At 40.3% G+C, this 21,950-nt stretch overlaps 1 protein-coding gene across 9 annotated transcripts in view; it reads left to right on the top strand.

Moving 5' to 3' along the window:
• The window catches only part of TBC1D1 (TBC1 domain family member 1), a 130,561-nt gene that overhangs the window by 42,607 nt on the left and 66,004 nt on the right, over positions 1–21,950 (top strand). For all 9 annotated transcript variants that reach the window (XM_067298148.1, XM_013949504.2, XM_013949507.2 and 6 more), the window contains one exon: positions 20,636–21,169. In XM_067298148.1, coding sequence (XP_067154249.1) covers positions 21,023–21,169 — 147 coding nt within the window. In that variant the 5' untranslated portion in view covers positions 20,636–21,022. The remainder of the gene's footprint in view (positions 1–20,635; positions 21,170–21,950) is intronic.

Raw genomic sequence — 21,950 nt, 5'->3', positions numbered from 1 at the left:
TCTTTCCAGCAGATAATTTAGATAGATTTTAATAGATTTTAATAGATTTTTTTAAATAGATTTTAATAGATTTAATCATGTTATGGTAACAATTCTGAATTAACATGTAACTGTAACATTTTAATAGGAGAGTTTTAAAGTAAAATCCTTCTGAGAAACGTGGTTTGATTTTATTAGAAGCAAGGAGGAGGTTGAGGTATCTTTACCATGTAAAGGCGGAATAGAACGTAACACCTGAGTTTCTACTACCTCTTTTCATGTGCCTGCAAGTTCCTGAAAGGGCAAAGCAATGTTCCTGGATGAGCTGCCCAGGTGTGCAAAAGCTACAGCTTGGAGCCTGGGTAAATCACTTACAGGCTGCCCCTATATTAGCAAGTAGTGTGCGTGCAGTAGGAGCAGATTGTTGAAGTGCAAGTGTTGGTGCTGGGGACCTGACACGTAACTGGTTCAGGAAAGGGGGGTTTATTTTGGAATGTCCCTAGTCTGATCCCGTGGACTGAATGCCTGTTTGTAGCGAAACGCATCAAATAGACTCCTGGAACACATCCTCCAGTTTAGCTCTGTCTAAAGGGACTCCAGTTCGGGCATTTTGAGATGGCTCCACACCACAATCCACTGCAGAATAAATGGGTTGGGAGGGTACCTTCAAAAGCACATTCCTGATCCAAATTAAAATACTGAAGTAGTCACACTTGTGTAATACTTGAGAATCCTGTTAGAGAAGCTGGACACACAGCATACATACAGCTTTCTGGTAGCTGGCACTGAGGTGAGGGGTGGGGACCTTCAGAGGATTTTTCTTTTATCGGGACTTTGACATTTCCACTACTGTTTAATGTGATTTTTCAGGCCTTAAGAGCTTGTTCTCAGTTTTGTTTTTGTTTGGGGAGGAGTTGTTCAGCTTTCCTTTTAGAAAAGTCAGGAAGGTGAGATCTGTTCCTTCTAGAAGAAGACTTGGGGTGTGATAGAAAGGGATGGTGTATTGGGGTTTCTGAGGGTATGTGCATGCCACGCGCAGACGAGGTCAGACTGTTGGAAGCAGCAGAGGCTGTGGCAGTGTGCGCTGCGGGGCTTAACCAGCCTGACCTGTGCTGCTGCGCCAGCGCCACGGCGCTGCCACATGGGGTCGGGGGCACAGCGTCGCAGTGCTGCTGTGCCCAGCCTCACGCCTCCTTGTTGCTGAACGGTGCCTTCCTACTTCCCCACCTTCAGTCCTGCGCTCCTGCACTCTCCCTGGTGCTTGTTTCTGTCGTCGCCGTAAGCCAGCTGTCGCAAAAGGAGTGATGCACTTCACTCGTGAGAGGGAAGCAGCACTGTTTATTGCAGTAAGACCGCGACTTAACAAAGGTCAGTTGTAAATAAGAACGATTTAACAAGGTTCGATTGGCAAGGTTCACTCAGTTATTTACCGCGTGAAGGACAGGGTCAGATGCACGCGCAACGGAGACCCTCCTGTTGAGTCAGGAGGTTCAGACTGGACCCCCTTGCTTTCCACACTCCTTCGGAGAGGAGCCTAGGTGTGGCTGGATCCAGTCCTAGTCCCAGACTTGGTCAACAGTTTATGTCTAAAGGAGTATGTGCAAAGGGAACCCTCCCATTGAGTCACGAGGTTCAAACTGGACCCCCTTGCTTTCTAAACTCCTCCTTGGAGGAGCCTAGGTGCAGCTGGATCCAGTCCTAGTCTCAGACTTGGTCAACAGTTTATGTCTAAGGAATTATGTGAGCAATTAGAGATATAACTTAGAAAAGTTTCACAAAGTTCGCAAAAGTTCAGCATGCTATTAATCACTTACTGAGGATCTGTTGCGAGTAAGGAATCTCTCAGCCTCGAGGAGTCCTTGAGAGGCCTTGAGAGGCATCCCTGCTCAAGGGGAGGTTCTGCAGTGCAGCCCACTGCCGTGCAGGAGAGCTCAAGGGGCTCTGGGCTGCCCCCTATTTATGGGGGGGAGATGATTGACTCATAGTCATATTTGCATGCTAGATGGGCCTTAGCTGGCACATGCTCAACTAGCCCCTGCATACGTGCTGTTTACAGGGAGGTCAGGTTGAGGGGGAGAGAGCATGTCAGTGGGGGGGGGGGGGGGGGGGGGGGAAGGAGCACACCGTCACATCAGCTCAGGGGCTCCAAGGTGGGATTTCACAGATGTGCAGATCTAACGGTGAGCTGCTGCACCAAGAGGCCGGCTGCTTCTGCTCCCCATGTCCCATGGTCTCTCTTGCACTGGTCCCAAATTCTCATCTGACTTCACTGGGAGCAAATTAATCCAGCGAGCCCTTTTGCCCCCTTCCAGAGTCTAGAGTGTTTTTCTGCTAGTTTGTCTTCCTGTGGTCAGTCAAATACCCGAGCTGGCTGGCACTGGCAAAGCAACAGGAGCTCATGACAGCAGCTTGTGGTGGGAGCAGGATTTTTGCTTTCGGCAGCTGTGAGCTATTACATCAGCTTAGCTGTATTGCAAATTTGCACCCTGATGTAGCTTAGCTAGCTATATACATTGTTGTATTTTGCTATGTGAGGTTAAATAAACCATGCCACCATCAAGCCTGATTTGAAAAAAAAATACACGTTTTATTTAGTCACTGTAATATTTTGATATATAAAGGATTTCTGTGAGATAGTGATGGATAGAAAGAAGTCTAACTGAAGCACTGTGAAGAGACAGTAAAAGCATGAATGTCCTTCCATTCTCAGTGCAGTGCACATGTAAGCACGCATGTTGATGGTCACCTTACAAAAAAATCTTACATTAATCTTGGTGAAGTACCTGGAAGTTCTTCCTTACCCCAGAGTTGTTGGCTTTGAACGTGTGTATGCTTTTCTTTGTGCCTTTACCACATCATCACTGTAATTAAAAACGTGTATTTTTTTCCAGGGGGAATCTCTGATATGCACTAACCAAACAGGATTTTCAGGTACAGATATCCTCCAAAACTGCTGGTTTGTGGAGAAGAGACTACATGTGCATAGTTACACAGACACACTCCCAGATATGGAAAATGGCAAAGCTGAGCAAAACTGAACAGTCCCTTTCTTTTTTGGTCAAACTTTTTCGGGGTTTTGTGTGTTTATTCCAAGGAGCTCTGTAACCAAATATCTTATTTTTATTAGATCTTAACAGTTGCCTCTCTACATTTACTGGACCATTGGTCTGCTGTTCAAGTTCCAGTGAGGGAAGCTCACTGGAACTGTTGTCATGGAAATTTGGATGGCTAGCACTTCTTTCTAAATGTTTCTTGCTGTTTTTGTTTCTTTGGAGCTTTTTATAACTTCCAATCTCCTCCAATGCAAACCATGGAAAAGGGGATTTGTAGAAGTGCTCTGGAGTTTTAGACAATTATGTACAAGAGGTCTGTCTTTAAAACTGTATTGGTAGTTACCCAGACTTTGACCCAAAAATACGTGCTGGAATTTCAGATTTTGGATAAATCTCGTTGAAATATAATCTGTAGGATTTAGCATTGTGTGGAAGTCATTGACATTTCTATTTGACATATCACTATCAGAGGCTGACTTTTATTGACTTCAAAATTCAGAAATGCTTTCTTTTGTACAAAAACTTAGTTTACAGTTCTATCCCTATATTTTGTTCATAACGTACAGAATCATATACACAATTACTTCCTGTAGGCTGTTATGCTTTTGTATACTCAAAGTTTGGTATTTTTAAAGACTTGATAATGCTTTCCCACATATTTAAAAGAAACAACCCAAAAGAGCCCAGTCCATTTGTATATTAGGTGTGGCTAAAATACTGGCAGTCCCTAGTGCTGACATCATTCTTTGGGGAAAGAAAACTGTGCACTAAAAGGAGTTTTTCCTTGGACTCTTTTCTTCCTTCTTTTCTTTTCTTACTCCTTCAGCTGGTCTATTTGTGTGTCCTTTTAGAGTATTGTCTTTGTATCCCCCTCCAGCTTTTTGTGGGCATCCTGTAAGTTTTCTGTTTTTATACATATTCTTATATATCTGGGCAATTTTACTTGCTCCCACAACTTTCCCTATGTTCTTGCATATAAATTCTGTGTCAGTCTTGCAGTCTTTTTCTGGTTAGCCATTCTGTGACTAAGTCGATCAGTTACTGCAAGGTAAGTTGCAGTGTGAAATTGCAGCTATTACTTGTCTTGTATTGTCCTGTGTGATTTCATACATCGAAAATGAAGGATCTGAGAAAATGCAACTGCTTGTTTACACTAGGGAAGAACATGCCCACAAACAGCTGGGGTGGAGTGGTAGCTAATCCATAAAAGTTCACACTTGCAATTGTTATGTGTCCATACTCCTAAGATAAGACTTTTTCTGTCTTTCTACACAGAGGTAAATACAGATTTCTACACAGATAAATTTCTGTGCCCATAAAACTGTAATTATCTGTCTGTTGCTATCTTGCATCTCAGTTACTGCAGAAATGCTTTTCCTTGTCTTCACCTATAGTCTTTCTTGCTGATACCCATTGAGAATACTACAGTAATTCTCCTAGCCAGCTGTTCCCCATCTCCTTTCATTCCTTGACTGGTTCCCTGTTCTTTATCACATTACATCAACGAAAACTGTGTCTTTGCTTTCACGGCTCTCCGCAGTTTACCTTCACTCTGACATCTCTTGCTTAGTATTGGAAAGCTGACACCCATATACAGTTGGCTAACATGCTAGTCTCTACTGTCTATTTGTTAGTATTTCCAAAAAAACTTTTTGTTTTCTTCCATGTTGCTCATCACATTCAGGTGGAGGAGTTCTCCATAGGCAACCACAAAATTAATTCATGATTATGATTCCAATTTTCTACCATGGTTTCTTCTACTGCCTGTTACACTAACCAATTTTTTCTCATAAAGAATTCCCTTATCTGTGTATATGAATCCTTTTACTCTGACTGGTCTTATGTCTGGATAGTAGAACCACTATTTTATTCTTTGTTGTGTGCAATGCATAGCAGCGTAGGAGGAGATCTGCAGCTGGTTCTCATAGATGCTTCAGTATGCAGAAAAGAATAATTTTACAGTGAGTGAAAGAGTGCTGCAGGATTTGACTATCAATATATTTCAGGGCCTGGGGAGGAATAGAAAAGAGGAAAAGTTACGCTTTAGCAGTGGAGATCCTAGTCTATTTTTCTCTTTATAAAGTTTTATCTAGAGCCCAAAGTTTTAATGTCAAGGACAAGGCTTTTAAAAGTGACCTCAAGTTTGGTCATCCAATTCAAGGCACTCAACACCTATATTTGTTAGAAATGTTGAATACTCACTGCTCTGTTTTGGGTTTCATGGGTAAGGCAATACTTAAATACAACACTTAGGAAGTACTGTGGAGTTCAGAATTCAAGATGTGATTATCAGAGGAGTCTAATGTAGTGAGCTGTACAGCTCAGCTGAATTTCCATGTTCACTAGTTGTCTACCTGATTTACCCCACACTAGCATTCTTAACTTGGGAGGAGAGGGGAGTGAAACCCTAAAAAGAGAACAGATTCTGTTTTTTTTTCTGCGTCTCTTTATAACTTATGGCTGAATGAAGTATGAAGTAGATCAAAGTTGATATCTATTATGTGATAATGTAAATAAGTGGTGGGAGTTCCAGAAATGCTCGTGATCATGGCCAACGTGTATTATTGGAAGCTTTTGTTTACACTCTTTTATCAGTATCTTTTTTTATTGGTCACAGTTCTCTGTACACTACACTATCATGTAGTCACTTCATTTGGAAAGGCACAGTGGTTAGGTCTGTTTGGTGATTTTTAATTTCTTTTCTATCAGTCCAGCTAGCTTGCTCTGACTGTACTGATATGAGAACATTCTTACTATTTCAGCTAGTATCTTGAGAATATCTTCCATTTTCAGATAAATCAGTATGGCTTTGTGCCTTTTTTCTGCTGTGGTATTTTTTCTGCATTGCTTTTCCACATAGAAGGAAGAAGAATTTTGAGACCGAGACTCAGATTAATAAATTTCCCTGAATTTCTTCTCTTGCTGTTCATTGGTTGTGTCATTTGTATTTCCACACTCCTGTTAGGCATCGTGTAGGACTGGGTACTGGGTGCTGTCATTATGGCAGTCCTTTAAATGAACCAGACGATGCAGGTAAACAATCTGACTACAGTTTTAGAAGACTGTTGATAACACTGTAGTATGCCTAATGGAGAAAGAAGAGAAGAATGAATTTCAGCTCTTACTCTTCATTTACTAGGGCTTTCCTTGTTTAAGCACTGCTTCTAAACTCAATTAGCAGTGCTCTGTCAGCCAAGTAATGATGCCGAGCTGTGATGACCAACAGAAAGCTGTGGGCATAGGCTGCAGATATAGAGATCTGTCATATTAGGTCTGTAGTGAATTTTGTACAGGACGTCAACATGAGAAATGTTCTCAGCAGGAAGAAACATGTTGACATCTTCATAATCTGGAAGCATTGCTCTAAGGTCTGTTCTGGCTTCTTGTTCATAGGTATTTCCAGGGTGGCACCTTGGTTTGGCTCTGGGGTGAGTTTTAGGAGTGAGGCCTTAGCTCCATTCATCTTGATGGTGCCTTTTATCTGTGTTTTGACAACTCTTCTCCAGATAGGACTGAATACACAGCTTTATCTAAAAAGGGCAGTGACATCTGGGTTTTGTGTTAGGACATACAAATGCACTATTGACTGGCAACAAAGGGAGCATGCTAGGCTGCCCTATTACCGTTAAAATGGAGAGGGGAGAGCTAGTGAAGATGCCAACATTTAAATGGAGAATGAGATCTGGTTAAGATGCCTGAAAGCACAGACGGGTGGTGTTAGGTGTGAAGTAGTGCTATGTGGGATGGTATCAGAGGACTGCCAAAAATAGGTTAGTCTATAACCCTGCTTTGCAGTTGATGCATTCCTACAACCCATGATGGCATTTACAGTGGAATGCTTTCTTGCAGACAGTCTGTACTTGAAAGGCACGTTTTCTATACTGATCATCTTCCTTTGAACACATTGTTAAGTAACTTTCAGATATCTAGTGTCGCATCCGTTTTTCCTTTCTCTTCAATCTTCTAGCACGATTATGAACTTAGTGCAGACATAACAGGTCCCTTACGATGACTGTCAAAGGCACCTGATGCAAGGATTTATGGAATGAGAGCTCTGCAAGCATAGCTTTTCCAAACTCTTTTTTTCCCCAAGATTTTTGTCAAATCTGAATTTGAGAGAAAGAACAGAACATGGAAAAGTTGAGCTCTTCACCTACTTTTAAAACTTTAAGATAGCTGTACCTTTTAACAGAAGGGAAACAGAGTCTTATTTGTTTATCATCAGCAGGAATTGGAAGAACCTACTTTTTAGGCCAATGATCCTTGACTCTTTGGGAAAAAAAGAGCAAACTCTCCTAAGGTGATATGGCTATACCTTAATGGTGTGGATCTTGAGTAAATGTATTTATTCTTTCCTTTGCTACCCCATATCATCCCATTAATAGCTTTCAGTAAATGCAGAATGTCTTTAGGAAAGCAATGTGTTTTGTACTGTCCTTGATAACATAGTTTAGCAACTAATTTCAAGAGAGTTAGAACCATGACCTATATCTTTTTGTGGCTAAACATCTTCACAAAAAGCTGAATAGTTTTCATTCAAATTACGTAGTAAATGTTTTAGACTAAATAGTCCTGGTGAATCATGGGAGATCAGTAAGCTTTCTGTAATTCACTCATTTAAAAATTCAGAATGTGGTTAACTTTGTAGGATGTTAAGACTTTCCCTATATACTCCTTACATAAGGGTCTTGCTAGTAGTTGAGGGCTACTTTAAGTGTACTGTTTGTATTGTTCTTCCTCCTCTTCCATTATATCGAATGCACCCCATACATCAGGAATGCCTAGTAAAAATTGGTAGCATTGAACAGTTCTTTCAGTTCTATAAAAAAAAAATCTAGATATTCCTAAGAAGACCATTTCACGTAGGAAACAAAACCTGACAAACTCTGTCTTACTTCATTTTTTATGTTCAGATGAAGTTAATTTTCATAAACAAGTTATTTTGGGTGATTTACAATATATTTTAGAAAATTTGAATACTGATAACTAGTATCAGTTACTGATACTGATTTCACAGAAGTATGTAGTTAATTGACAAGCTTGAATAATGTTGCTAGCCTCTGTTCAGAGATCACTAACGTCCCAGGAGAAGCTGTCACTAGAAGGCATGTCTTGTGGAGGGGGAGAGGAGGAGAGAAGTCCTAAGAGTTGAGAAACCTTTTGTTTTACATCTGAAAAGGACTAAAATCGGTGAACTCCATTCTGACTGCTTTTCTTAAGTGGAAGTAAGTCAAGAGAGTTTCCAAGAAGGTTTTACCTTTGTGAAATAGTCTGCTCTTTGTTCATGGGATGATTCATCACTACTTTCCAGTCCTGTCCTTCTGTGAATTGACCTGGGGGAATTGAAATCTATTATTAAATGCCAAAGCAGCAAGTATTTGCTTACCCAAGAGCAAATCAATTCACCAGTTTTTCATAAAGTCGGGCAGAAGGTCTTGAAGAAGCTAATCGGGTTATGCACTCCAGTTCCCTTGGAAACTTTAAAAGTTTAATGTTTGAGGAAGGGTCTTCCTATAAAAAACATACAATCTCCCCCAGCACTTCTAGGGAGAAGGATCATGGAGCTGTGTCTTCCTTTGGCAAGTCTTACCATATTCTTGGATTGAGAGATGGTGTTTTACTCTATTGCAGGTAGAGTTAACTTACGCATTGTGTGAATCAAAAGCGTTCATAGGATTTCCTCCCCCCCACCCTTTAGGTGAAAACTGAAATAAATAGGGGGTAGGCCTTTGACACACGTTTTGATCTGCTGTCTAAAAAAGTTATGCCAGAAATAACTTAATCTGTAACTAGGACACATACCACAACTGGAGTTCTCTTCCCTTCTCATTTGTAGTTGGATGTTCCTAAATAGGACAGAACAATTTGGGGCTTTCTGTTGTTTGAAAAGCAGCTCTATTCACTGCTAGCCCCCATTTTGCCAGTTATACGTATTTTGTAAAGTGTGATAAAAGGCTGGGAGCAAAGGAGACTGGGAGAGATCCTGTCTTCTCTTGTACAATTGGAATTGAATCTGACAAATATCTTTATTTTTCCTAAAAATGTTTTTAGTAACTCATTTCCTCTTTTAAATCCTGCTGTTGCCATTCAGTTAAAAACAAAACACACCAAACAAGCCTCTCCTGAAAGCTTTCAAATGTCTGTGCTGTCTCTCTGTAACTATCTAAGAATAGGATTCCTCCTGTTCCCTCACCCCCAACCCCCAACTCTGCCTCAGGCCCATCTCAGCCCTGGGAAGGGAGCTGTATGCAACTCCAAAAGCCCCCAAAAGCGTTTAATCTCTGTTTGTAATCAGTGAGCTCAGATGTTTCCAGCAATTACTTTACAACAGTTACTGCCTCCTTGTTAGATAGTCACCTTATAAATGTGAGCCAGGAATCCTTTAAGAATGACCGATAATTGCTTATGTCTTCAGTTGCCATTTTCATTTGTGAAATTGTGTGAACAGAAAACTTTTGAACCAGAAGTGAAGGAGGTGACACCATGAGGATGTTAATCTGTTATTTAAAATATCTGTTGATTTGTTCTATTTCACATTTGTCACTGAAAAGTTGTGGCACTGAATGGAGGGGCTGATGAAGCTGTACAACTTGAAAAGGAATTGTTTGTATTGGAAGGACAAAAAGGGCCTGGGGAAGAATGAGTAAATGAATACCATATGATAAATCATCCAGGTATAGAGTATACTAATAGGCTTCCCAAGAGCAGATTTTGTAGAAATAGCCCCTTCAAAGCCAATCAGGTGCTACAGCCTTTGGTGCTGCACCAAAAGCCTATGGAAGCATTCCGTTACCTGCAGGATGTTTCGATTCATGCTTTTTCAGGAAAGGGGGGGCGGTGTGCAAAAGTAAGCATTTTGGGACATGATGGTATATTTGTCACACATAGCCAATTTTTGTAAAGTGTTTCAGGCTTAAAGGAAGGTATGTCTTGAGATTATGTAAAAGAAAACCTTAAAGTATATCAGCAAATGATGCATTTCTCTAGGGGAGGAAACACCACCACAGAATAAAGTAGTCCAACTTCACTAGAACACTGAGTACAGTTTTGTTCTATTTCTGAGCTTGTTTACAATAATCTATAAACAGACATTGCTTTTTAGAAAGGAGAAAGAACCTTTTTGTGCCTATTTCAATTTCGTGGAGTGTTCTCCACTCACATGACTGTGCCAGAAGGGTAACCTTGCCCTCTGTCTAAGCAGTTGTAAAGAAAGTTCTCGAGCTGAGAGTTGTGTGTAATACTAAAAGGACTGTGATACTGTGAAAGCAGTACACACTCAGTGTATCAGTCTGCATCACTTAGCAATTTTGTGAAGGCAGCTCTTGACATATATGGGAAATATAGTCACCTTTATGACTTTTTACGGTAACGCGTGCATTGTAGGAGTACCTGTTGGCTAGGTGGAACTTCACTCTTCAGTTAGTGCCGACTATTTTGGTGTCACTATGGGGTACACCAATGTCGCTTGTTCACCATCATCCAAGTCAACTGCATTTAAACAAATGACTCCCTTCTGCCCTATATAGAATATCCTTACTTTGAATTCTAATACACTCTTGTTCATCAGCTTCTTACATACATCTCTGCAAACTGAGTCTGCTCCATCACTCTTGCTGACCCAATTCTCTGTGTAATACCTGTTCAAACCTAAATAAGGGAACAACTGCACCAGCAAGTAGACATATATACAATCACTTTTTCTTCCATAGTTCTATGCTGATATTATTCAACCACTGATCTTTGCCATCTCAAGGATGAAAAGGCATCTCTGTATTCCTTTCACATATTAGGTACATATTAGGTATTGTAGAGAGAAATGATGCTGCCAAATAGTATATACTGCTTTTATTATGTTCCCTTGTGCTTGGAACCTGGGCAGTTAACGTTGACTTTTGGTGGCAATAGAGGGCTATGAGATGGATCAAGGTGCATGGATGGTAAAGCTGCTGAAAAAGGCACAGGTAATAGTTGTTAATAAGTTGAACAACATGATACAGTACAGCAGCAAAGTTTTGTGCTGTATACGTTAAAAAAAAAAAAAGCCTTAAGTCGCAGAGCAAGGATGAACAATCTCTCCATGCACCTGCCAATCTTAAGTACTTAGAGAACCTTTAATAAGAAACTTTGTCTCTAACTGTGATGAATTCATTGGGTACAGAAAAACAGAACAAACTGAAGGGACCTTATAAAAGATTATAATCACTGAGGAAATGGAGAAACTATAAACTTTCTGCCTCTCTAAATTAAATCTTGGTTTAAAAGTACCATGTGGGAGGAATAAAAGTCAGCAAATAGTAGAGAAAGAAGACTAATAATTAAAATACTCCAAAGAACTGTTGATTAGGAATCAAGGAGTGAAAATTAAGAAAACAAGGATTTAAGTTAATCACTGGAAAATGTTAGTGAGGCATAAGAAGCTGTAGAACAGTCTCCAAGCAAGCAAATAGAAGAAAAGCCTGCTATGAAGACACTTAAGACCGGAATATAAAAGGTCATTCACTGAAATGAAAATGAATTTGAAAAGCTTGTTATTCTTTCCTACCTTGAATTTATACTAATATACAGTTATAAGGAAATTCTGTCATTTTAAAAGGTGTTTTTTTGTTGTTTTTCTTTACTTTAGTGAGAGATTAAAGATCTTGGTTTTGTGCTGTGTGTTTTGGGTTTGTTCTTTGCTGAAACTGATAGGCAGGACTTCTCACGAAGGCAATCTGTCGCTTGTGTGTTAACATTCTTTTTCTGGAAGATGTAGATTTTCCATTAGGAAGAAGAGGTTGCCCAGAGAGCTTTGGGATCCCCACCCTTGGGGATACTCAGAACTCGGCTGGATGTGATCCTAAACGTCTGATCTAACATTGATCTCATTTGAATCTAACTTGAAAGTTTGCCCTGCATTATGTGGGAGGTTGCACCAGATGACCTTCAGAGGTCCCTTCCAAATTAATTTTTTTTGTGATGCTAAGAGAAGTAACAGTGCAGAAAATCAAACTCAGTCTCTCAATTATTAAAAAAAAAAAACTCAGAGAATATAAATTAAAATATTTTAGATCTAAAAATGCCAAACTTCAAATTCATTGAATGGAGAAAACTATTCAAGAATGTAGTTGACAAATATCAAACTCCTAAAATCCAAGATTTTATGCAGTCTTTTAAAAATGTAAATAAATAAAATACATTGCGATACCATCTTTGCATATATGCTACATATGTCTCAAAAACGATTTTCCTTTCTTCTGTTTCATTACTTTTACAAAATATCCCATGGTATGAATACTGTATTGGTCACAAATATTGCTGTATGTCCTGATACAACTAGATGGCTTCTGCAGAAATCTTTAGCTGCAGGACCCTATTTTTGCTGTAGCTGCACCCCCTAGCAAAGTAGAAAAGAAAGGTATTAGTAGCAAATGATAATTTAGACTTCTTGGCATACTTTTTTGAGTCTTCTATGGAGAGAACAAAAGGCAAGTAGATACTCTCGAAATAATTCCAATGATGTGTGCTCTAATACTTGCATAGGCAGGCAAACCTCACCTAATCAAAACGCTTGTTTCAAGAGCTTTGTGAAAGGGTGGTAAAGCTCTATTCCAGCCAGTGTTTTCCTGGTGTGTTATCTTCTGAGTTTTGACTCAAGATCTTATCCTAAAGATGTTCAGTCTCCAAGAGTTTACATAGTCTATAGTATAAGATCAGCTCCTGACAACACAGATCTTTTATGTTAAATGAAACCACTTACTCACAAAAATACTTAAGCTTGTGCTTGACCTTATGAAGGGACTAGTACCTGTCTAGTTATGAAGACTGCCTAGGATCTAAAATGATCCAGCTTTTTTTTCTTTTTATGTGTGTCCTAGCCATCTCAGTTGATGTGTTAGCAGTTCCCCTTTTGTAGCACACTCTGCTCTTCTACTTTCTCTAATACTGTGTATTAGAGAAACAGGGAATCTTTTTTTAGTCTAGTCTTGTTTACCAAAAGGCAGCTGTTGCATTCAGCTGTTACTGGTCTTTCTTCATTAAAATAGTTTCTCGCTCTTTCTCAGATCCACTGACAGGCTAAAAACATCTGACATCTTACTGTGTGCTTGTATGTAAACTTACAGGGTGACTTTTAGTTGCAGGAGAGAAAAAATGCAAGTGCAGCTTCTCTTTCTCTGAGGGGAGAGCCTACCATGGGAAGAGCCGATTCTTCTTCTCCAAACAAAATCAGCAAACCTGTGCATGCTTAAAGATGATTGCCTTTTCTCATGATTTGGTGCAGGATGCAAAAGTTGTAATTGTCAGCCTAGTAACAGACAAACACGCATTAGGAAGTTTTAGGTGTTGGTTTGCCTTTTGCTTGATTATCCAAGAATCAAGTCACAAGAATACTCAGCATTTTAATTTTATGCTTTGTTTATATATGTAACTGTATGCATGTTTCTGTTAAATGGACATTCTAGTCATAGCAGAAATAGCACAGTGTATGTAAAAAATCACAGCGGTCCAATGTTAGCTTTAATGGTTATAGGTATCTGTTTTGCTGTATCTAATTCAGACGCTCAAAATGCAAGAAATTTTCCTAATAAGCTTTGATTGTATCTTCTGTTCGCTGCTCTGCTTTGTCCAATGTGAGTTGGTAGGGATCTTACATGAGAAGGCAATGTTCTGTGTTTGGTAAAGGTTCATCTTTGCTTACACTGTTGTTCTATACTTAGTTTTGTCGTTTAGGGAAATAATTTTAGGTCACTGGCAGTTATTTGTCTGATTATAGAAGTAATCTCTCTCCACTAATTACATATTTATACTGTGAAACAAGCCAGAGAACACTTAAGAATAGAAGTATTCTAGAAAACAAAATTTGTGCAGAGAAAGAAATTGTGCATGTATGTAACAGGCATCCCTCAACGTCTTATGTGAGTATAGGTTAGTGGACTCATATGCTTGGTGTTGGTATCTAAATCACAGAAAAGCTGAGGTTGGAAGAGACCTCTGGTGATCATGTAATCCAACCCCCTGATCAAAGCAGGGTCACATAGAGCAGGTTGCTCAGGGCCATGTCCAGTTGTGTTTTGAATATCTCCAAGGATGAAGACTCCACAGCCTCTCTGGGCAACCTGTTCCAGTGTTCTCCCACCCTTGCGATAATTTTTTTCCTTATATTCGGGTGGAATTTTTTGTGTTACAGTTTGTGCCCATAGCGTCTTGTCCTTTCACAGCACACCACTGAGAGGAGTCCAGCTCTGTTGTCTTTACCCCCTCCCGTCAGATATTTGTAAACTTTGATAAGATCCCCCCTCATTTTTTTTTTCTCCAGGCTGAACAATCCCAGCTCTCTCAGACTCTCCTCATATGAGAGATGCTCCAATTCCTTGATCATCTTTGTGGCTGATCATCTTCAGTCTGTCCATGTCTCTCTTGTACTGGGGAGCCCAGAAGTGGACACAGCACTCCCGATGAGGTCTCACCAGGGCTGAGTAGAGGGGAAAAATTACCTCCCTCGACCTGTTGACAACGTTCTTCCTAATGCACCCCAGGATACCATTGGCCTTCTTGGCCACAAGGACACATTGCTGCCTCATGCTTAACTTGGTGTCCACCAGCACTCCCAGGTCCTTCTCCGCAGAGCTGCTTTCCAGCAGGTCAACCCCCAACCTGTACTGGTGCATGGGGTTATTCCTCCCCAGGTGCAGGACCCTGCACTTGCCTTTGTTGAACTTCATGAGGTTCCTCTCCGCCCACCTCTCCAGCCTGTCCAGGTCTCTCTGAATGGCAGCACAGCCTTCTGATGTATCAGCCACTCCTCCCATTTTGGTATCATCAGCAAACTTGCTGAGGGTGCGCTGTATCCCCTCATACAGGTCATTAATGAAGATGTTAATCGTTATTGGCTCCAGTATCAACCCCTGGGGTATACCACTAGTGACTGGTCTCCAGCTGGACTTCATGCTGCTGATCCTAATCCTTTGAGCCTGGCCTCACTTAAGTGAGTTTTCAGCCCCCCCTCACAGTCCATTTATCTTGTCCATAGTTCATCAGTTTGTCTATGAAGATGTTATGGGAGACAATGTCAAAATCAATGCTGACTACTCCCAATTACCTTCTTGTCCTTCATATGGTTGGAAATTTCTTCCAGGAGGATATGCTCCATCACCTTCCCAGGGATTGGGATGAGGTTGACCTGCCTGTAGTTCCCCAGATCTTTCTTGCCTGTCTTGAAGATGGGAGCAACACTTGCTTTCTTTTCAGTTCTTGGGAACCTCCCCTGATTGTCAAGACCTTTCAAAGATAATCAAGAGTAGCATCGCAGAGCCAGCTCCCTCAGCACTCGTGGGTGCATCCCATCAGGTCCTATGGACTTGTGTATGTTCAAGTTGTTTAAATGGTTGCTAACCTGTTACTCTTCCACTGAGGGTCCTTCCTTGCTCTGGGCTTTCCCACTGGTCTTGGAGACCTGGGATTCCTGAAGGCAAGTCTTTTCCGTAAAGTCTGAGGCAAAGGAGGTATTGGGCACCATGGTTTTTTCCATATCCTTTGTCATCGGGTCCCTTGCCCCATTCAGCAGCAGGCCTGCGTTTTCCCTAGTCTCCCTTTTGCTGCTGATATGACTGTAGAAGCCCTTTTTGTTGCCCTTAATGTCCCTTGCCAGATTCAGCTCCAGGAAGGCTATGGTTTCCTAAACCCATCCTTGAACAGTGTCTCTACTTGGGCAGAGTCTCTGTATTCCTCCTGGGGAACTTGTCCCTGCTTCCACCTCTTGCATGCTTCCTTTTTATGTCTCGGTTTTGTCAGGAGTTTCTTGTTCATCCGTGCAGGCCTCCTGCCATCTTCGCTTTATTTCCTTTGCCTGGGGATGGACCATTCTCGATCTTGGAAGAGGTGATCCTTGAAAATCAACCATCTCTCCTAGACCATTCTTCTATGCAGGACCGTATCCCAAGGGATTCTTCCAAAGAGAGCCCTCCCTGAACAGTCCAAAGTCTACTCTCCTGAAGTGCAAGGTTGTGATCATGCTGTCTACTTTGTTCCCTCCTTTCAGGATCGTCAACTCCACCATGTCATGGTTACTGCAGCTAAGGTTGCTTCCAGCCTTCGCATCCTTGACCAAGTTCTTCCTTGTTTGTAAGTATCAGGTCCAGTAGGGTGTCTCTCCACATCGGCTCCTCAGTCACTTATGTAAGTTATCTGGAGTGCACTCCAGAAACCTCCTGCATCGCTTGGGCCCTGCTGTGTTGCCTTTCCAGTAGATATCAGGGTCGTTAAAGTCCCCCATGAGGACCAGGGCCTGCGAATGTGAGACTTCTTCCAGTAGTCTGATGAAGGCTTCATCTACTTCTTCTTGATCAGGTGACCTGTAGCAGACACCCACCACAGTGTTGCCCACGTTGGTCTGCCCTCTAATCCCTACATGTAAGCTCTCAGCTGGCTCACTGTCTGTCCTGAGGCAGAACTCCATATATTCCCACTGCTCTCACATACAGGGGCACATCTGTCCTCGCGTCCCAGCGTGTCCTTCCTAAAGAGCCTGTTTCCATCCTTTGCAGCACACCTGCAAACAGAGTAAGTCTGAAACCTTGTTAGTGTAGAGGTTCTTTACAGAGAGTGAGATAGGAATGCAAAGATATACTGAGAACTCAAAGCTTGAAATTAAATTTTAAATTAAAAACATTAATATGAGTGTCTACAGAGAGGCACTTCAGAGAGATGATAATGACTAGGTAATCTGAGCTAACTCTCACAATAGACAGGCCTTTAATACTAACTGCCAAACTGCTGCTCTTAGTTCATCTTTTCCACATCTGTTTTTACAAAGATGAAAAAGCAAATCAAGCAAGATGTATTTTGATCTTTAAATTCCTTGAGCTGTGGCAGCAACATGCGGCCCCCCTGGGGAGCGTCACTGTTGCCACTGTGATGGCTGCAGGTTTGCATGGCTGCCACAGACTGCACAAGACCATCGTTAGAGATGAGTGAAGTTTTGAGTAGAATGTCTAAAATAGGATTCTTAAAAATCTTCAAGAATTGAGCCACCATGCCATCATGCAGCTTCAAGTTCAGTTGGAGTATGGGACATATTTCTAACTCTGTCTGGCTCAGTGAAAAGAGATGCAACAGTGATTCACTTCGGAGGTACGTGGATGCCATTGGAATTTGCACAGCAGGTATATCTGTTGTCTCCCACCACTAAACTCAGGCTTGTACCGTGAAAATGGAGGCTAGGAAGTAGTCTCTCTCCACGTGTAGAAATTCTTCGAGCCCATATATTGTCCCTGTTGTAAGAATTGGCAACCATTTTGTCTTATTTTATTAACAAGTTTTATTCTTCCCGTCCCTGTTACTACATACAGGCTTAGATTTACTCTTTGCAAAAACTCTGAACAGCATTAACTTAATCCAGTAACAACTTGGCCCTTGCTGCTTGTTAATATAAATTGAAGAGCCAGAAAACTTGAATCAGTTTAAATCTTAATTGCTGGAGTTTTGCAAGAGATAGGTTTACTATTAGCCTTGATGGCATGCTGCTTAATCTGGCAAAATTTCAGCTGTAGTCAATAAGTATTTACCAGGATGCTTTATTTTAATAATTCAAAATAACTGTAATGTGTTTAATTTACACATTTCACAGATTATTTTTTAAACTAATGCTTACTTAATTGTCATGTATTCAGCACCCGACTCCATTTGCTGAGGGAGCCAGTGTTAGAGGAAGCACTGAAGCTTGTGCATTCTTGGTTTCTAGATACTTGCATAAAAGGACTGAAATGGTACAGGAAGATGAAAAGAGCATAAAACTTGATCAAGCCAAGGACAGTTCCAGGAAAAAAAAAAAGTGGCATCTTGTCTTTACTATATTAACTAAAAGAGATTAGCATTTAACATATGTACTGGTCACGGAAAAGTGAGGCAGTGATTTGCTGCTTCTGCTAGAGCATTACTGCATCAATTGCCTAATCAGAGGTAATAAGATCATATTAATAGATTGGAAAATTTTGGGGGGTTTATAAGCAGGAACAGAGGAGTCAGTGTATTTTCCATGAGTGCCACACAAAAGCCAGCTGTTATAAATGACATAATTCAAGGCTTAGTATATGTTAAATAAATAAATAAATAAACCCTCCCCTCTTTTTCATCAGCAGGCCCACTAGGTCTCTATACACATGAAGTTTATTAACTACTGTGAAGTAATTCCGAGTTCTCAGAGTGATTCTCAGTTTCTTTGTCTAACTACAGTCTGTATAGTCCAGCCACTACTGAACAGCAATTTTGTCAATGTCCAGGATGTTTGATAACAAAGGAACATTAAAGAAATCAAATTCAATAACAGTGTATTTGTGATGGATCCCAAATATCTAGTCGGCTTTACCCCAACTACAACCCTTGCAGTATCAGCACTGCTGCAAATTCTCCTTATAACAACAGTGCCAATTGTATGGAGGGAACTTATCCCTAGCTGAGATTGTGGAATGCTTTGCTTGGGTAACTACTGACATTCCTTGCTTTGATAACATTAGCATTTTCCAGGAAATACCTCATTCCTTTGCTATCACCACTGCAGCCTCAGCAAAAACACTGATGGTATTGCAGATCTCTGGGAGTATTCTGGGTAACCTAAAAGTAAAATTGCCTGTGGCTGGTTGTCCAAACATTCCCACAAGAGTAAAACACGTTTATTAGAAAATACTAAAGCAGATGCAGCTTGATATATAGATATAAAACTTTATTATTGTCTGTCATCCTAGTATGTTATGTGGCTAAAAATAGGGTCTTTGAAGGAGTATCAGCATCTGATTTTTCTCCCCCCCCCTTTTTTTTGTTCCCCTCCTGTGTTTTCCCATGCAAAGTGGGTGGATTCCAGTCTGAGTTAACAGATATAGGTTAATAAGCAGAAGACAGTGTTGGGCAAACTAGCCTCAATTTTTCAGAACCTTTAACCCCTGACTGGAGGCTTTTGTAAAAAGGTTATAGGTGGTGGAGAGGAGGTGAACCTGGGATTTGCTGTTTAGCAAATGCATATTATTTGAGGTAATAAAGGTTCATATTATATACCCTTATGTTCTTCTTATACAGGATAAGAAGTTAGGCACAAAGCCGTCAAAACCCAAGGCTTTCTGGCTAGTTAGTGACATAGCCGAGCTCAGACTTCGGAAGTCATGACCCCAGCTTTTTTAACTTTTCCCTATTGTCTTTACTGTATGATTTAACTGATGATTCATGCATCATGCTCTAGGGTGAAGTAATGTTTCCTGAGTCATTTTATTTATTTATTTTTTTAATCTGTTACTTGTTTATTTTTTTAAAATCCTCTAGTTCTAAATATATGTTTGGTTCCTTGTCTATACAAAGAATCATACTAAGATCTTCATGACCTGTCAAAGTAAAATCATTCAGTTTTTACTCTTCCACTTTTAGTCTCTTAATGCCTTTGCTGTTTCCTGTGTTGGTTTATGTGCGTAATTGTATTGTGCTGAAGCTATTAGAAAACCGTAGAAATATCTGAAAAAGACAGAGGTTGTGTGTCCAAAGCATTCATTAACTTTAGGGATGCCTTTTTTTGTAGGGAAGATGGCTCTTCTGGGTAGCTATTTAAACCAAATATTTGCAGAGTAAACTATTGATTCTTAACAAAGGAAATTTGTTTTGTCTGGAAACCCACATACTTAGGATGTCTTTTCCTCAAAGTCATTCTGGGGATTTAAAAAATCGGCAGAGTTATCAGTTGTCATAAATTGTGGCCCTGCATTTATTGTTCTGGCAGCAGCACATCCTGCAGAAGAACCATAATGTTTTAGACTAATCCGAGCAGAGTGATGTACCGAGGATTGGCCACACAGCAGCCTTGCAGATAGCATATGCATATTTTGTACCCACGTTATAATAAGATCAGACACTGTGGTCATTTAGTGTTACTTAAACCTAGCAGCCATCTGATATATTTTATTATGCTGAGAATTATGACATCCGTGGACTGTAGCAGACTGCTCTCTCATACGGAGGCCCTGAAAATGATAGTATATACTTAAGTAATACTATTTGAGAGTGTCATCTAGGACTGCAGAAATGAACCTCTAAGAGTTATAATTTCTTTTAAAAAGCACAGCTACTTACAGTAAAAAAATGCTAAACTGACATAACAGCATAATATGCTATTTTAGAGGTGAAAGCAGATTTACAAGGGACTCAGTAATCTACATGACACAAATGCTTGAGTAAGAGAAGGGAGGGAAAAAAATAACAGAGATTAAATAACTTTCCAAATTAATTCGTTCGTCACTTCTCTAATCCTGTCTGAAGTATTTTTTTTTTCTTTAGATTCTGAATTTGTCATGTTATATGGGTTCCGATTCTTTTAGGTGCGGATGTTTTACTGAAAACATATGTTATTACAAGAAGGAAGCTCTTTTGACAGTGTGCTGATGGTGATGAACTCCTGACAGGAAAATAAAGCATCAGTTCATCCAGTCAGGGTTTATCTCTCACAATGTATCTGTTCCAGAAATATAATATACCTTCAGCTGGTCTTTCAGAAAAGAAAGAAACCCACATTAGCCACTCACCTCAGTGTCGCAACTTCTTTGTCAGAAAGAGCCCGATATTAATGTGTATTTGTTTCCCTTTTTCCCTTGTAGGTGCCTGAGATTATAAGCTCCATTCGACAGGCTGGAAAAATAGCTCGTCAAGGAGAGTTTCAGAATAATCTCTCCGACGTTGAAGATCCATTTGCCAAAAAGTTTGAGGTGCTTTTCTGTGGACGGGTGACAGTAGCGCATAAAAATGCACCCCCAGCACTCATAGATGAATGCATCGAGAAATTTAATCATGCAAGTGGTACAAAAAAATCAGACTTCAACTCATTGTCCCAACAACATGAAACTACCAATAACTCAGGAGGCTTCTCTTTCAGCGACAAATTTCGGTCTGTCTTCCACCCCTTGGTCAGTGAAGAGGAGGAAAAAAGGCCAATTAGGAAATCCTTTTCTCAGCCTGGGCTTCGTTCTTTTGCTTTTAAGAAGGATATGCAGGAGGGAAACCCTAGGAGTAACAGCTTTGTCAGGTCTTTTGAGGAAGATGCAATTTCGCTGAACCTAAAAAGTCAACTTATCTATGGACACAGTGTTGTGCAGCCAACAGACATTGCAGAAAACCGAACAATGTTGTTTACGGTAAAGCAAGATTTCAGCTATTGGTGACATTTTCACATCTCTGAGTTCTGAATGGCAAACACCAAAGCAGACGTCCTGATAGATGGCAGTTACTTCTTTAATAACTTAATTGCATATACTGGATCTTAACTTAAACATAAACTCATATATTTCTGTATAAAGCATTACCAGTCAGTGTAAACTGTATTACATAGTCAAAATAAGTTTACATTAAATAGTTTAAATCAGCACTATGGGAAACATTGGGCTTCAAAAGACAGCTTTTAGAATGCTACAGCAAGTTAGTAAGGAGTAGTTATACAATTACAAAATGGTATGTATAATTACGCTAACTAGTAACAGCAGAAATAAATTTCCAGGTGAATGAGATTACCAGTAACAAAGAGCAGAAGGATCAAACCATGACGGTGGGCTAGTAGACTTTTCTTATGTCCCACAATAAGCAGCATAATTTATGAAGGTGTTCCTGCTGCCAATGTGTCTGTGTAATGATTGAATAGAGCAGTAGCTTCCAGGGCTACCCCATACACCTGTCCTTGCCTTTGCGGTGCTAGCCATACCCTTGCTTCGATAGCTGAGCAGCAAAAGTATCTTTCAAGACCTTAGAAAAAAAGTAGCGTTTGTTTTATTTGCTCTTTTTAAAATCCTTATTATAGATAATGTATAGTCATAAGATACATGAATATGTGATATAAACATAATTCAGGAATGAAGCTGACATTATGATACCTGGCTATCATAAGCTCCTCTCTGAGATGTCAGCTGCTGTTGTGGCTGGGAG

This window comes from Apteryx mantelli, chromosome 5 (genome assembly GCF_036417845.1).
Source record: "Apteryx mantelli isolate bAptMan1 chromosome 5, bAptMan1.hap1, whole genome shotgun sequence".
Taxonomy (NCBI): Eukaryota; Metazoa; Chordata; class Aves; order Apterygiformes; family Apterygidae; genus Apteryx; species Apteryx mantelli.
This window is presented reverse-complemented; position numbering and strand designations above follow the sequence as displayed.